Source organism: Artibeus jamaicensis, unplaced genomic scaffold (genome assembly GCF_021234435.1).
Source record: "Artibeus jamaicensis isolate MK-2021 breed Jamaican fruit bat unplaced genomic scaffold, CSHL_Jam_final contig_452, whole genome shotgun sequence".
NCBI lineage: Eukaryota > Metazoa > Chordata > Mammalia > Chiroptera > Phyllostomidae > Artibeus > Artibeus jamaicensis.
Genome location: NW_026521837.1, coordinates 7,458,990 through 7,476,789, shown reverse-complemented (window position 1 = coordinate 7,476,789; position 17,800 = coordinate 7,458,990). Strand labels below are relative to the sequence as shown.

Below are 17,800 nucleotides of genomic sequence, written 5' to 3'. Positions count from 1 at the left end.
AAATTACACTTAATTTACTAACTAAATGTTATTATGGTTATTCTCATTAGCTCTTATATTTTATGGATATATGCCGAAGCATTCACAGATGAAAAAGGTATATGTAATTCTTGCAGTTTCTTTAAAAATGGATAAGTAGTGGTAAAAACTGGGGAGTGGGTAGGCATAGAGAAGAAACATGACTAGCCATATGTTGAAAAATCTTGGAAGTTGGGAGACACTGGGGAGTCTCTATTCTCTCTATTTCTGCATCTCTTTGTGTTCTCTTTTATTTATTTATTTATTTTCAGAGAGAGGGGGAGGGAGGGAGAAGGAGAGGGAGAGAAACGTCCATTGGTTGCCTCTCACAAGCCCCCAGTGGGGGACTGCCCACAGCCCAGGCATGAGCCCAGACAGGGAATCCAACCCATGACCCTTTGGAAATCCACTGAGCCACACCAGCTAGGGATTTCTGTATATTTTGAACAGTTTCCATGATAAAATGTTGAAAAGACAAGGGTCACTTGGGTTTACCTCATTATAAAAAGAAAACTGAACAGAAGGAGGACATAGCTTTTGTACGTCTTAAAGCCAGACAATGAATCAACTTTCAAGGTTAGCCTTCTTCCTCTGACCCCAACGAAGAGTGTTTTGGAAAGGCTACTTTTCAAAAGGGTTGGTCAGTAATATAATGAATTATTTAAGTATACATATCCTTGCTTCCTGCCCTTTTGGTTTCAAAGGCTTGTTTTGTAGAGTTACACTGCATATGTTACAAATTTCAGACCCAAGGAAGTGCAAGCGTAAGCGAAAGCATCCCCCCCTCCAAAATGAACACAAAACAAAATAAAAACACGGCAGACTTGTTTTCCCTTGCAGTGCTAAAACCATCCTCCCAGGCCGAGAAAGCAAAGGCATTCCTAGAGGGAGGAGCTTGGTTCTCCTTTCCGACGCGGTCGGGGAACTGCTGTTTTCCCTCCGCTCTGCCCGCGGCGCGAATGCGCCCGGCGGCGCAGTCATTTTCTCCGGACCTGCGCTTGCACGTCCCCGCGTCCGCCGGGCCCCGCGCCCAGGTGAGAGGTGCGTTTCAGAAGGGGCGCAAGACTATTTCATTAAATGTGGTCCTTCGGGAGAGGAAAACCGCGCCGGACTCGTCTCCTCCATCCAGGCACCTGCGTGTGGAAAGTAAATTTCACTTCGGGAACGAAAAGCCTGCGGAGCGCTGCGCTTCGAGGGCCGGGGAGTAGATATTCCTCCTTCAGCCGCTGGGAAAACCTGCGCCTGGCAGGCGCTGATTGGTGGGAAGGGGAATGGGGAGAGTGGGGTGGAGAGCGGATTCGAGGCGCCTCCTCCCGCCCGCTCAACCTGCGACTCTCCCCGACTCGTCTCCCCCGCGCCCGCCCGTCCCTCTCCGCCCCAGGCCAGGCGAAGCGCCGAATCCGGAGGGTGTTTGAGCAGAAGCACCGCAGACCTCGGGTACCAAGACCGTAAATCAGATTTCAGGAGGGAAACGAGTTCTCGGCGGTGCCTCTGTGAGCACTTTTCTGACTCGTCTGCCTCCTTCAGCAGCTCCCCAAGAGGATGACTCTGTCTTTGGCAGTTGATCCCTAGGGCCGCACGCCCCCAAATTGGCTCTGATACAGGGGTTCGCGTGAAACCGGGGGAAAGGCAGAGACTGGGGAGGCGGGGGTGGGATGGGAAGGAGGGAAAGACGTCAGCCCGACCCTAAGCGCCCCGGGTGGCCACGGGAGTCCCCGCGCCCCTGAACTTGCGGTGGAGCGCACTGCACCCCGGGCGCAGCCTCCCCCGCCCCGTCCTCCTCGGAGGGGAGCGCGGCGCGCGGCGAGCAGCTTGGGCGAGGGGCGGAGAGAGGCGCTGACAAATCAGCCGCGGGGGCGGTGAGCCGCGGAGAAAAGGAGAAAAAGGAGGAGGAGGAAGATCGCGACGACGAGAAGGGAACCCAGGAAAGGGGGCGAGCGACCGAGAGCGGCCACGCGGGGTGAGGTGTGTGCTGGTTTTAGAGCAGACCGGAGGACCGGCGAGCCCTGCCTTAAGCATCCTTCGCCTTCTCCCCGCCTTCCCTTCCGACCCCCGGCTCTTTCCCTGGGGTCCTCCTGTGCTGGGGACAGGGAGTGACAGTTCCACGACAGGTTCCTGGGGTCGCTCTCACGCCCCCGGCCTCTCGCCCCTCGGTCCTGCTCTCCGCAGCCTCCTCCCGGCACCGACCTTCTCTTGGCGCTGCCGCTGCCCTTCTTCCCTCATCAGCGCTCCTAATCCTCCCTCTTTCCATTCAAATACTACTTGGGAATTGATTAAATGTTTTTAAGGGAATAGGGGAAATCGGACATCTGAGGAGCAGAGGGACTCAGGTAAGCACCTGTGGATCTAAGTGGGCAGCTTCGTAAATCCTGGAGCGCATCTGGTGGAAGGGGAGCCCTTGCGGGCGCCTGGCAGCGGGGTGGCGCCGCCGCGGGGACCCGCTGTGCCGAGTCTCCCCGCAGCTGGGCGAGCCCGAGGGGAGTCAGTGGACCAGGCTTTCCTCCCTCTTGCGTGGTTTCCCTCCTCTCGAAAGGCCGAGAGGTCCGGCTTCTCCGGGACACGCTTTTCCTTCAGGAAACTCTCGGATGCTGGATGCAGCCTGAGCATCCAACTTCGCTTCTCTCTTCCAGTCCCCCCTCTCGGTTTTCTCAGTAAAGTAATCAAGCCAGGTTTGGCAAATAAATAAATGCTAGTGCAGAGAGGGCAAGTCAACAGGTGGTAAGGGGTTAACAGGTGCGGGCCCTGGGTGGGGAGAGGCGTCGGAGCTCGGGGAGAACGCCCCCTCGGGCGGCAGGCGGGAGTCTGGAGTCCGCGGGGGCCTGAGAATAGGCGCCTGCTCAGGGTAGATAGCCCGGGGCGGGGGTGGATGGTGGGGTGGATTAGAGTTGGGGTGGGTGCGCTCTGGTGGGGCCGGAGGTTCAGCCACACCCAGGGTGACAGTTCTCTTTCTTCCTCTCTCCTGGTGGACCTGTTACCGCTGGTCTGGGATTCATTTGCAGAGTGCCCCTGACCCGGAGCCCCAGCTAGCTCCCTTTCTCTTCCAGGCTTGTCTTCTGAACGTACTTCTAATTTATACGGTCACCGTTTGCACCCTGGGAGTTGAAAAGAGCGGTTCATCTTCTCATGCAACTCCACCTCAGAAATGCAGTAACGACAGCTGAGATGATTCATCCTAATCCATGTTGAGGCAGCTAGACTTGTTCTAGCCAAGATGGATGGGGCATGCTCAATTTTTAATGAAAAGCTAAAAAAAAAAAAAAAAGCTTCTTTGTTCAATGGTTGAAATAAGGGTACACTTAAAAGAGCCTCCACACTTTTTGGAGTTCTGATCTCTCGGGGTGCTTCTAGTTTTGTTTTATTTTGCCCCAAAGTTCTCACTCGAGGTGTGTTTTGTGTCTTCCAGAGTGGTCTCAAGGAATTCATTAGCCATGGATGTGCTCATGAAAGGACTTTCAAAGGCCAAGGAGGGGGTTGTGGCTGCTGCTGAGAAAACCAAGCAGGGTGTGGCAGAAGCAGCAGGAAAGACAAAAGAAGGTGTTCTCTACGTAGGTGGGTGAGCCTCAATGGCATTTTTCCCATCTTTTTTTTCATTGTTGTTCAAGCACAATTGTCTCCATTTTCCTCTCACCACTCCCCCCACCCCAGCCATCCATACTCCCATCCTCAATCCTACTCACTGTTGGCTTTGGCCATGTCTCCTTTATACATATTCCTGACAGCTGTTCCCCTTTTCCCCATTATCCCTTCCCACCTCCCCTCTGGTTACTGTCACTTTGTTCTTAATTTCAGTGTCTCTGGTTATATTTTCCTTACTTGTTTGTTTTGTCGATTAGGTTCCACTTATTGGTGAGATTATATGGTACTTGCCTTTCACTGCCTGGTTAATTTCACTCAGCATAAATGCTTTCCAGTTCCATCCATGCTGTTGCAAAGGTTACGAGCTCCTTCTTTCTTTCTGCTGCATAGTATCCCATCTTGTAAATGTACCATAGTTTTTTGATCCACTCATTTACTGATGAGCACTTAGGCTGCTTCTAGCACGTGGCTATTGTAAATCAACAAGTGCTGGTGAAGTTGTGGAGAAAAGGGAACCCTAGTACACTGTTGGTGGGAATGCAGATTGGTACAACCACTGCAGAAAACAGTATGTTATTTCCTCAGAAAACTGAAAATGGAACTACCTTTTGACCCAGTAATTCTGCTGCTGGGACTATATCCCAAGAGCCCTGAAATACCAATTCAAAAGAACCTGTGCACCCCAATGTTCATAGCAGCACAATTTATGATACACCAATGTCATTTTTATATTTCTTTGTAACTAATGAGTTAGGGTGATTAATGTTCTAAATGTTGGTATCTCTCCCTTGATTCATTTTTGCCTCATCACTTATCAAAAGAATGGACTGGGTCAGAGTTATGAGTGGGTAGGTGAATGTGTATATTTGGGCTAATAGTAAAAAGTGAATGTAATCTTTTATTTTCCCAGATTATTGAATTTTATAGTAATACCCAGGTCTTTTTTGTTACTTTAAAAATGTTTATGTACATAAAGGACTATTTAAAAATGTTTTTTAATCAGTCTTTTCAAAAATAATATTTTTTAAAAAATCAAAATCACTCATTGGTCTTTGGTTTCTTCTGTCATTATGACTAATTTTAGAGTATTCTTTTTTTTTAAAACAACACCTAAAAGAAGACCTGAAGAACAAAGAACATAAAAGTCTTTGGTGGATTCCTTGGGACCACATGGCAAGCTGGGGAATAAGAGCTCAAGAAAGTACTTGATGGTTGCTACTAATGTCTTAGAAGCATTTATATAGTTCATTTATCAAATGATACACAAAATAATGAGATTGGTGCTTATCATTTCTATCTTTCCTTAAATTCCCACCTTGGGGTATTCATGAAGACCCCAACTCTCTTTTCTTATCTTAAACCATATTATTAGGTTGGGCATTACTTTTACAAACTTCAGATTCTTTGGGGGAAGGAATAGACACACACATATATGCACACACTCATCCACAGGGATATACACACCCATGTATGCACATTCCCATTCTGCCTTTCCCCTTGACTCTCTGCTTCACTGAGCTGGTCCACACTCTCTGGTGGCCCCCGTAGCAGCGGGAGCCGCAGAATGAGCAGACAGGTGGAGGATGAGCCTATGGAGTGGTCTAGGGTACCATGCCAGTGTCTGTGTGGTGAAAGAAAGCTGCTTTGGTTCTCCAACATAGATGAGTTGGAGGATGGTTATTCTTAGAATGAGTTTTATGATTGCTTCTCTTTTTTTGGTCTCTATTCATAGACTCTTTTATATTGGTTGATCTTAACACAAATCTTCCATTTAATTACTTTCTTGATCTTAAAACATTTGCAGAAAATCAATGAATTAAAGTGTTACAAAAGAAAAATTGGTAAGTTAATTTCAAGTTCTTTTTTGAAGTGTAAATTATTTCTTTGGATGGAATTTGGAATTTGGACTGCTGAATCAGTGATATGTAGATAATTAATATTTTTATATTTGTCCGCGGTTTCTCAAGTTGTCCATGTATGTGCTCACAAATATTCTTTGATTTTAGTTACTTTAAAACTTAATAACTTTAAAGATTTTAAAAAAGATTTTATTTATTTTTAAGGAGATGAGAAGGGAGGGAAAAAAAGAAAGGGAGGGAAAAAGGGAGAGAAACATCAATCAACGTGTGGTTGCCTCTTGTATTGCCTCAAAATGGGGAACTGGCCCACAACCCAGGCATGTGCCCTGACTGGGAATCAAACTCGTGACCCTTTGGTTCTCAGGCCAGTGCTCAATCCACTGAGCCAGGCATGGCTAAATATTTTTTTATAACATTCACTTGATTAGTTTGTAGTGAGTCCAGAAACTATTGAAAATTAAGTTAAAACATTTGCTGTGTTCTAGGTAACAAACAAGTTTTTCTTACTTGAAAAACTTTTCATTTGTTTTTATTGTTAACTGTGAGTTTGGAAAAGTAAAATTTTACTTTCAGAGGTGAATTCTGTTATTCACTCTAGTGTTATTATATAACATTATAATTTGTTTATGTGTTACATTTAAAAAATCATCTTTAATGTCGGTTATGGTATTTTATATGTAGTGAGTTCTAGAAATTATTTATCAGTTTTATCCTAACATCTAATTGGGTTGAAGATGTTTATCCTAACATCTAATTGGGTTCAGTTGAACCCAAACACAGGATTTTGGATAAGAAGGGACCATAAGAAGATACAATAGAACAGTACAGTTGTTGAGAAACTTCCTGTAAATGTCTAGATAAATAAATTTTTAGACTATAATATATCTGTCTCAACTGCTTAACTTTGCTATTGTAGTGTGAATGAAGCCATAGATAATAATTAGTGTGTCTGTGTTCCAATAAAACTATTCTTACCAAAACCAGTGGCAATATAGCTTGTTGGCTATAACTTTCTGACTCTGGGTAAAGTAAAAAGAACATAAATTTGACATTAGACAAACCCAAATTCTAGTCCAGGCTATATCAGGTATTACCTCTAGGATACTGGGGAAGTTACTTAACCTTTCTGCTGAGTACCATGTCCCTCATTTAAAAATACAATTTAGACAAATGCAACTACCTTGCAGAGTTTCTGTGAGAATATCGTGATAAAAAGAGAACATGTGAGTTACGCAGCATACTTTTAAGAAATTAAGTGTTTTATTATTTGGAGCAGTTTCAGGTTCACAGAAAAACTGAAAGAAAGATAGAGGTTTCCTGTGTGCCCCGACCCCCACACATACGTAGCCTCCCACATTATCCACACCTCTCACCCGAGGGGCACATCTGTTCCAAGTAATAAACCTGCACTGACTGACACTCCGCCATCACCCAGGGCCCATAGTTTACCTCTGGGTTCATTGCTGGTGTTGGACATTACCTAGTCTTGGGCAAATGTATAATGACAGATATTCAGCATTAAAGTATCATACAGTTACTTTAGTATCTATTAGTTCGTATCTATTATAAATAACTAGTTTAAAAAGTTATAAGTGACTAAAGAAAATTTTCTAATTTCACTATGGCTGAACAGGTTTGCCTGTTGTCATAAACTTCATAAGAAAAGAAATCTTTTTCTTTTATAGCATTATACTTTTGAAAACTATCTTTTGACTAATTGAAGAACTATTATTAGAATCAGTGTTATTTTTTTATGATTTTTCTCCTTTTGTGATATATACAAGTTTTCAATCAATAGACTTCAATTTAATGGAAAGATGTCCTCAGTTAAATGGCTGAGAAATTATAAATTGAGAGTGAATTTCAAAAACAGGTAGTCTTTATATAATGATAAGTATAACAGTAAAGGAAGAAAATAATCTTCAAAGTCTTCTAATGCCATTTTGCTTACTAAACAGTAGTGGCTATGAGTATAGATTGATATCAACCTCCCACAATATGCTTCTCTCTTACAAAGTTAAAAAAGTCAACATAACATGAGCAACAGCATAGTTGAGTTCTTAAAACTCCCAGGCGTTACTGCCAACTATTTCACTGTGCAGTTTTGTGAAGTCATGAGGGAGAATAGGGTACATGTAGGCCACGGCAACAGGGAGTGTTAGTTCCGGTGTCTCTTTAGGTTTCATAGCTTTCCATTCACATAGCCACTTGGCACGGATTTTGTGGTAATATATTTTTAATTACAAGTTACTCATCAGTTAAAGTTTAATCATTAATTAGATAAAAATGAATAGTTAGCAGCAAACAACAGGTGATTTGTTTGACAAGAAGCAATCTTATTAAGACTCGTCTTTTTTACTTTTCTGGTTATTTTTTTCACTTGATCCTTTTTTTTATTGTATTTTTCCATCACCATTTATCCCCTGCATACCCCCTCCTCCAGCAATCACCACCCAGTTGTCCATGTCCATGAGTCCTGTTTGCTCAGTCCCTCCACCCTAACCCCAGCCCCCCAGAGCTGTCAGCCTGCTCTCTGTCTATGAATCTGTCTCTATTTTGCTTGTTCATTTTGTTGATTAGATTCCACATATGAGTGAAATCACATCATATTTGTCTTAATCTGACTGACTTATTTCACTTAGCATAATGATATCCAGGACCATCCATGCTTTCACAAAGGTTAAAATTTTCTTCTTTTTTTACAGCTGAGTAGAATCTCACCATGTAAATGTCCCATAGTTGTTTTATTCACTTGTCTACTGATGGACACTTGGACTGCTTGCGTATTTAGAAATTGTAAATGACACTGCAGTAAGCACAGGGGTTCTTATGTTCCTTAGAATTAATGTCCTAGGTTTTTCTGAATAAATTCCCAGAAGTGGAATTACTGGGTCATAAGGCAGTTCCCTTTTTAATTTTTTGAGGTATCTCCATACTGCTTTCCACAGTGGCTGCACCAGTCTGCATTCCCACCAACAGTGCACTTGGGTTCCCTTTTCTCCACGTCTTCACCAGCACTTGTTGATTTATTGATGGTAGCTACTCTGACCAGTGTGAGGCAATATCTCAGTGTGGTTTTCATTTGCATTTCTCTGATAATGAATGACATTGAGCATCTTTTCATATATCCATTGGCCTTCTGTATGCCCTCTTTGTAGAAGTGCCTGTGAGAGTCCGTTGCCCATTTTTTAATTGGATTGTATGTTTTTTGGTGTTGAGTTTTGTAAGTTCTTTATAAATTCGAGATATTAACCCTTTATCAGATATAACAGTGAATTTCTCCCATTTAGTGTGTTGTATTTTTATTTTGTTGATGCTTTTCTTTGCTGTGCAAAACCTTTTTAGTTTGATGTGGTCCCATTTGTTTATTTTTTTCATTTCCCTTGCCTGAGGAGATATTTCAGAAAAAAACCATTGCTACTTGCCTTGTCCCAGATTGTACTGCATATGTTTTTTCTAAGAAATTTACAGCTTGATTCTAATATTTAAGTCTTTAATACACTTTGAATTTATTCTTATGTGTATCATAGGAGATGGTCTGGTTTCATTTTTTTGCATTTATCTTCCCAACACCATTTATTGAATAAATATCTCTAGCCCATGGTATGTGCTTATATCCTCTGTTGAATATTAATTGACTATAAAGGTGTGGGTTTGTTTCGGAGCTCTCTGTTCTGTTCTACTGATCTATGTGTCTGTTTTTATGCCAGTACCAGGCTGTTTTGATCACTATGGCCTTATAGTATAGTTTGATAGCAGGTAGCATGATTCCTCCAACTTTGTTTTTTCTCAAGATCACTGTTGCTATTCAGGGCCTTTTGTGGTTCCATATGTATTTTTGAAATAATTGTACTAGTCCTGTGATATATATCATTGGTAATTTGATAGAAATTACATTGAACCTGTAGAGTGCTTTGGGTAGTATGGACATTTTAATGTTCTTAATTCTTCCTATCCATGAACACAGTATGTGCTTCCACTTATTTGATCTTCTTCAATTTCTTTCTTCTATGTCATATTATTTTCTGAGTACAGGTCTTTTATGTCCTTGGTTAGGTTTATTCCTAGGTATTTTACTCTTTTTGAAGCAATCATGAATGAGATTGTTTTCTTAATTTCCCTTTCTGATAGTCTATTATTGGCATATTAAAATGCAACTGATTTCTGAATATTAATTTTGTATCCTGCTACTTTACTGAATTCATTTTTCAGTTCTAGTAGTTTCTTAGTGGGATTTTTATGGTTCTTTATGTGTAGTGTCATGTCATCTGCAATAAGACATTTTTACTTTCTCCTTTCAAATTTGGATGCCTTTTATTTCTTCTTCTTGTCTTGGTACGGCTAGTACCATGTTGAATAAGAGAGATGAAAGCAGATTATATCTATAGATTCAAAAAAAAAGCATTTGATAAAATCCAGAACCCATTTATGATAAATACTCTCACCAAAGTGGAAATAGAGGGAACATAGCTAAATATAATAAAGGCTGTATCCAACAAATCCACTGCCAGCATCATTCTCAATGGGCGAAACTACAAGCATTCCCCTTAAGATGGGGGACAAGACAGTGATATCCTCTTATTCATCGTTTATCTTTGGTTCAGGATACCTTCCATGATATAGTCAAAGGTCAATCCTCTGGTATACTGAGGAAGCAAGGAAAGACTGCAGACCAACTGTTACTTGTTTCCTTCTGCTAATCATTTAGTCATTTTTAAAAATATGAACTCCAAGAGGTGACGGTGGATAGTGATAAGAAATAATCTCTCAAATACAGACTGTTTTCACTTCACATAGTTCCAGGATACACGAATTCAGTCACCACAGTTCATTAAAAATACCAGTCCCTAACAGCACAGTTCAAATTTCTAACGACACATGAACTGTGAGTGATTGCATGAAGTACAAACTGCTCTTATCTCTTCAGCCCACAGATTACTATATAAATAACAGAAACACATTATAGTTTATGACCAGATCCCATGGCTTCTTTCAAAGTCTGGTGGTGATTGATCACTGAACATCTATTCAGTTCATATAGACAGCAAAACCCATGGTTCTGTTGCTGCTCCCAGTGAAAAAATTCATGGAATATTTTTCAAAAATACACAATTGAAAGAGGAAATTGGCTCAAAATGATGGAAGTGCAGCAAAAAAAAAATAGAGTGAAAAATATTGGAAGTGGCATTTGAATCAAGCATACATTTATTTATGGATGAAACAGCCGACTGTGGGAATATTGACGGAGCTAGAGTTCACGACACTCTAGATGTGCAGCCAGAGAGACTTATGGAAGGTGACGGTAGCAGCACACACACAAAAATGGCTGTGAGGCCTGGGGTGAAGTTGCATCAGAGAAAGTGGTGCCACTGAAACATCTCATGTTAAAAGAAGAGTCAGAGATGACACTAAAAGTACAAAGTAACATTTTGGAAACTGATTCAAGCTTACAAATTTACACATTTCCTAAGGCCTAGAAAAAATTTGTGCTGCATATAAGAAGTTATACACTTCCAATAAGAAGAAAAAGACAATCAGAGTTTAAAGTACTTCTTCAGTTTTTCACAAAGAAGTTAAAACTTGAAATTTCCATGTATTAAATTGTAGTATACTAGGAGAGGGTTTTTTTTTGAAATTTTTTATTGTTTTCTATTACTGTTTAATCCCCTTATAACCTCCTCCCTCACCTCCTCAGTCACCACACTGTTGTCCATGTATGTGACTCCTGTTTCCTTTTTTCTAAATCCCTCCACCCCCTCACTTTCCCAACCTTAGCTGTCATTCTGCTCTCCACCTGAGTTGTCTCTATTTTGCCTGTTCAGTTTGTTCATTAGATACCACATATAAGTGAAATCACATGATATTTGTCTTTCTCTGACAGATTTATTTTATTTAGCATAATGTTCTCCAAGTCCATCCATACTGTCACAAAGAGTAAAATTTTCTTCCTTTTTATGGCCAAACAGTATTCCATGGTGTAAATATCCCATAGTAGTTTTACTCACTCATCTACTGATGGACACTTGGGCTGCCTGTGTATCTTGGCAATTGTGAGTAATGCTGTAATAAACACAGGGGTACTCATGTTCTTTCAAATTAGTGTTTTGGGTTCCATCAGATATATTCCAAAAAGTGGGATTCCTGGGTCAAAAGGCAGATCCCTTTTTAATTTATTTAGGTACATCCATTCTGCTGTCCACAGTGGCTGCACCAATCTACATTCCCACCGACGGTGCAAAAGGGTTCCTCTTTCTCCACATTCCTTGCCAGCAATTATTGTTTGTTGATTTATTGATAAAAGCCATTCTGAGATGTGCAAGATGGTATCTCATTGTGGTTTCATTTTACATTTCTCTGATGATTAGTGAAGTTGAGCATCTTTTCATATGTCTATTGGCCACATGTATGTCCTCTTAGAGTTTTTTAAGTTTTTAACAAAAAGAAGTTCAAGGTTATGGAACAATGGTAATCCTTACCATTGTTTAATTGTAATGTTTTTCATTTATTATTAAGATCACATACCACAACCTCAACTCAGCTTGTACACACACGACATCATATACATACATATATATATGTATATATTATATATATATAACACCTATCCTGTATTTTTAACATATTTAATACCTGCACGGTTTCATTTGTATGAATTTATAATTTGACAATTTTTATTTGTTTCAAACTGCAAATTCTTTTACAAATATTGTATGCAAAAAATAAGTTTTATTTCAAAGTATTCACTGTGTACTAAGCACTGTTTTAAGATATTTATGTATTTCCTTTGATCTTCATGTTGACCAAATGATGTATGTTTAATTAGTGTGTGGTGAAGTGAATATTTAAGTAAAGAAAATCTGAATCCAGGGCTTATGTTCTTAAGTACAAAACTAAAGGGCTTTTTTTTTTTGAGAATTCTATGAGTTTACTTGGACCAAAATTGAAGATGTAGGCTAGGGACCAAGATCTCAAATGCTCATCTATGTTTTATTTTCTTTTTTCAAAAAATGTATTTATTTATTTTGTTGTTGTTTAAGTACAATTGCATCCATTTTTCTGCCAGCACTTTCCCCTGTACCACCCGCCCCCACCCCCACCTTCCACCCTCAATCCTAACCCCCTTTGTCTTTGTTCATGGGTCCTTCATATATGTTCTTTGGCAACCCTTCCTCTTCTTTCCCCTGTTATCCTCCTCTCTGATCCTCTCTAGTTACTGTCAGTTTGTTCTTTATTTCAATGTCTCTGTTTATCTTTTGCTTACTTGTTTGTTTTGTTGATTAGGTTCCACTTAAAAATCATTTGGTATTTGTCTTTCACTGCCTGGCTTATTTCACTTAGCATAATACTCACCAGTTCCATCCATGCTGTCACAAAGGGTAGGAGCTCCTTCTTTCTTTCTGCTGCATAGTATCCCATTGTGTAAATGTACCACAGTTTTTTGATCCACTCATGATGTTTTGTTTTTATTGGAGATTTTAAATATTCACAAGTTGGAAGTTCTTAAATGTATCTGAATAATTTTATTAAATGTAGAAGTTTTCCTTGATGATTTTGTAAAGTATAAATTTAAATATAATGCATGCAAATCTCACTTAGTGTCATATTTACCTATTTTTATATATTCAAAGAACATTTTCAATATGATTCTTCATATTTATTTAGATGATCTTATTGATCATTATATTATTTAAATTGTAGGTATGTATTTCTAAATGTTAAGTACATTTGGAACTAGAAACTGCCTCAGACCAGTGTTTCTGAGATGCAACATATGAATTACTTCACTTAGCTTATGAGAGTTGTTACGTAAGGTGAATATCTGTACCTGTTATTTACTGAACAATTGAGGCTCCAGTTCAATAATCAACAATTTTACCTCAGTTCCAACCAGTTAATTCTTCTGTGCTCTCCAGTTTATGAGCCAGCTTCTTAGACATTATTTAATTAACCTTATGTAGAAATTATGTTGGTAAGGAAACCGAAGCTCCCTTATACTTTTTTCCTTTTATTTAAAATGTGTTTACGGTTATTTCTTTCATACTTAGTAAGGCTTTGCAAAAGAGTGCATTTTTAAACTAAAGATTGGTAACAATATTAATATCCAAATATAGGTTTAAATCATTTCACATATTTTGTTTTCATTTTTTAGATTTACCTATGTCTGATAGAATTATGTTGTTTGACTTATAGTGTAGTTCTCAAGTGAATCTGCAATTCCTTGTTATTTTTCTCCCAAAAATTTAATAGATATTAAATATTAAACATCAAATATTTATTTATTATATACAATATGTATAAAGTATATAAATATATTTGTATATTTAAATATAAAATGTTAAACATCATCTCAATATTAAAATATTGGCATGAATTACACTTGAATACTCTAACAGTAGAATGTTTATAAATAGAATTGTTTACAAGCTTAGTTTTAATAACAAATATTAATAAATTATTTGCATAAAAGGTGGTCAAAATTTGGAGTAAGTTTCTATTTTTGTCCATCTTGCAACTCGTGTTAGCAATACTTGAATGATGAAATAATCTATTCTTTCTGAAGGTTCACTTGGCTCAGTGGAATAAGTATGAGTTTAGGGTCATCGAGACCTTAATTTGAATGTGCTTATAGCCAGTTATTACCTGCGCAAATTTAGAAAAATATTTAACTTTTATTTTGTAATTTTTTCATATGTAAAATGAACAAAATGCACATATAAGAAATGGATGTTACAAATATCAAATAAGATGAGATAGATATAAAATGACTTTTACCTAATCAGTGTTCGACAGATGTTGGTTTCCTCTCACCCCCTTCTACCAGTGTTTCCTGGGCTGACTGATTTCTGTTGTCCTATCCTGTCCTGTCGCGAAGCCTCTCCAGTTCTGAATCCCAAGCTGTCTCCCCACCCAGGCCCACTGTCACTTCACCTTTTGTCCCCCCTCCCTCTGTAAGGCGTCATGTGCAGTGGGATACCTGGTGATGAAAAGTCATCACGTGGGCCAGACCGCTCACTGGAGAGAGCCTCCTGTTGGCCTTGCTTCCTCCTACTCGTAGTGATGGCTGGATTTCCCTGGTTGAGGTTTTCTTGCCCCAACGTCTTTGTATATGGGCTTCTACAGATTGAAATTTTGTTTTGATTAGTCATATTTAAAATGAGATATTAGCAATGTAAGTCCAGTTTGAGACTTATGTTTTGATTTTTTTAATAGGCTCCAAAACCAAGGAAGGAGTGGTTCACGGTGTGACAACAGGTAAGCTCAACGGGGTTTATACCCAGGGGTGATGGGGCAGTGCCCTGTGAGCTGCGGGGAGCCGCCGCCAGTCACTGGGGATGTGGCTGTGAACAGCCCCTGCACCTGCAGAGGAGCGGTCTAAGGAAAATCAGCTCTGTGTAATCTTAATTCTTTATTAAATATGTTTAAACAGATAAATAGTTATTGTGAATAAAGCAAACAATGTATTTAACTGTCAGGAATGATGACTCTGAAGTGACCAGCTGTTTAATTTACAAAGTAGTATAGAAATGGAATATTCTGACTTAGGTCAGGAGTTTTCTACCTACAAAATCTAAGGAAAATAGCCCTGGCTGGCATAGTTCAGTGGATTGAGCGCGGGCCTGTGAACCAGAGTATCGCGGTTCGATTCCCAGTCAGGGCACATGCCTGGGTTGCAGGCCAGTTCCCAACAGGGGACTCATGAGAGGCAACCATACATTGATATTTCTCTCCCACTCTTTCTCCTTCCCTTCCCCTCTCTCGAAAAATAAATAAATAAAATATTTTTTAACAAAATCTAAGGAAAATAAATTTCCCCGCTTAGGTAACATCAAGATAAAATCCACAAAACTCTACCAAAACCCCACAGGACATTATTATTTCAGTTGTCACCTTCATGTATCACATTATAGGAAAATATGATAGTGTAGTTAATATGGACTTACTGAATGATGTCTTTGAAGTTGCTTTAAAGATCAAAAAATAAATTATATCAGCTTAATCATTTTCCCCTAATAAATATAGGGTGTATAGAAATTCCTACTATTGGAGATTTTTTTGAAGGCTTTGATTCTTATAAAAAGAAATTTACTATATATAATGAATACACTTAATTTTCAACATGTTCCAATTTAAAGTTTCTTATAAATTGCTTTATAATACAGTGTTCTTTATTTTTTACAAATTTTTAATTTGTATACCAATTCAAAACTATATCTTAATTGTAGAATTTTGCTTAATGTGAAAGGTTAGATTTACTATATTCTAAAAGTTGGTGCCTTTTTCCTTCCCAGAATTTTATTAAGTTAGTTAAAGTCAAATATAAATTTAATTATTGATGTTAATATGTTGATCGCGGATATACAGGAAATTCTTTTTAATGAATTTAAAATTATTTATTGAGTATCTACTGCAAAATTAAATATAAAGAAAAATAAAACAGGATCTCTAATCTGATGACCTCAGAATACACTGGCGGAGGTAGACAGACACACTGGGAAACGATGGTGCATCATAAAGGGCTCAGTAGGGGAGATGCATTTAAAATTTCATGGAATCACAGAAGTGGAGACCAGGACACTTGTTGAGAGGAGAGGTTTCTGTGAAATTTGGCAGTTGAGGTGGGTGTTAATTCTGACACCAGCTTCTGACATAAGCAGACAGAGGGCTGTCTAAAAGAAACCACAGCTCCCCACTGGGGCTCTGTGAGCCGGGTAGGAAGACTGGCACACTTGGAGAAAAAAGTAAGCATTTCAAAATATAATAACACCAATTGGTTGGGAAGGAAGTATCCTGTTTGACCCTGGTTATAAGGTTTTACCCTTAATAAAATGCACTTATTAGTTGCAAAATGTACTAAGTCAAGTGTGTTGCTTTTCCTTTTGTTTTTCACCCTTTGGTTGAGATGTCAATGAACAGAGAAACAGTGTAAAAGACTAAATGGAAAAATAAGAGTCAAGGTTAATGGATAAATCCACTAGATAAATCAAGTCCTACAGAAAGTTTTTAAAATGTATTTATTATTATTACATGTATAACGTCATTTTGTAATGCAGGTCATTTAGGTATTCTTAAACCCTAATGAAAGTATAGTAAAGTACAAAGTACATTTTATCATGAAGCTTATGTTCATTAAACTAGATTAAGTTTTATATATACATATATAAGTACTATAAAAATAAATGGCAAAAATTATGAGTCTGTAAAAAGATAAAAAATTACTTTTGTCTTCGTGATTTTGTAACAAGAAAATGTTAATTATCAAGCAAAATTTTCTATCCATGTTTCTGGGGATAAAAATGACCCTGGAGCACATTAACTGCATAATAAAATGTACTTTTTATGTGCTATTTTTAATGGATAAATACTCAGAAATGCTTAGAAACACAAAATTTCTAGTACAGCTTTTCACTGGCATTTTAATTGGACTTTGCATTGGGAACAGCCGTTACTCCTTCCGAGGCAGCAGCAATATATCCCAGAGGTTGTAAAAGGCTCATACTCAGCAGCACCTGCTGGGTGCTCTGCCTGGTTTTAGACTCTAGGGCCACTCCTTTCCTCTCCTATTGCCTAGGACCAGGAGTAAGCCTTCATCCTTATAGACCCCCATAACGTCAATGACCTAGTAGTATATTTGAAACCCAGTTGCTTTGTCCACACTGTTTAACCATTGGCCTTGCCCAACTGGTGACATGAAATCTGTACAATAATCATATGGCTGGCCGATAAGACCTAGCAGAGGACATGGTAAAACTCCGTGAGTTCCTCAGACTGGGAGTTATCCAGAGAGTATGCATACAAGCACAAAATATAGTAAATAAAAGTGTCTCTATTTGCTTAGGATATAGTCTTCAAGAAAATATCACCCCAAACCCCAATTTCCAGAAACATGGGGAAAAAAGCAGACAAAAAGTGCGTTTGTGGAACAAAAAGAAAGGAAGGCAAACATTGCATGGGTAGCAATAAGAGATACAAGGCCTAGGTTTTATGAGCAAGATGTTACAAGGTTTAGGTAAAGGGAGGGTATTTTATTTCTGTATTGACTTTGACATGATGAAAAGAGCAGATTCTCTTGTTCTTTGCCTCTCTATCATAGAGCTCTTTATTTAGCCAAAACAGCCTTCTTAATCTGTGCTTTAAAAAAATATATATTTATTTATTTATTTTTAGAGAGAGGGGAAGGGAGGGGGAAAGAGAAGGAGAGAAGCATCAATGTGTTGTTGCCTCTTGCACACCTCCTACTGGGGAACCTGGCCTGCAGCCCAGGCTTGTGTCCTGACTGGGAATCAAACTGGCAACCCTTTGCTTCACAGGCCAGCACTCAACCCATTGAGTCACACCAGCCAGGGACA

The 17,800-nt window shown here is 39.2% G+C and overlaps 1 protein-coding gene across 5 annotated transcripts in view; it reads left to right on the top strand.

Annotated features, from left to right (window-relative positions):
• The first annotated feature begins 1,346 nt into the window (after positions 1–1,346).
• Positions 1,347–17,800, top strand: part of SNCA (synuclein alpha) — a 123,597-nt gene continuing 107,143 nt past the window's right edge. The window contains exons 1-3 of one of the 5 annotated variants that reach the window (XM_037163262.2): positions 1,347–1,511; positions 3,422–3,567; positions 14,664–14,705. In XM_037163262.2, the coding sequence (XP_037019157.1) occupies positions 3,447–3,567; positions 14,664–14,705 (163 nt within the window). In that variant the 5' untranslated portion in view covers positions 1,347–1,511; positions 3,422–3,446. The other 4 variants (XM_037163265.2, XM_037163264.2, XM_037163261.2 and 1 more) reach the window with 4 other exon arrangements.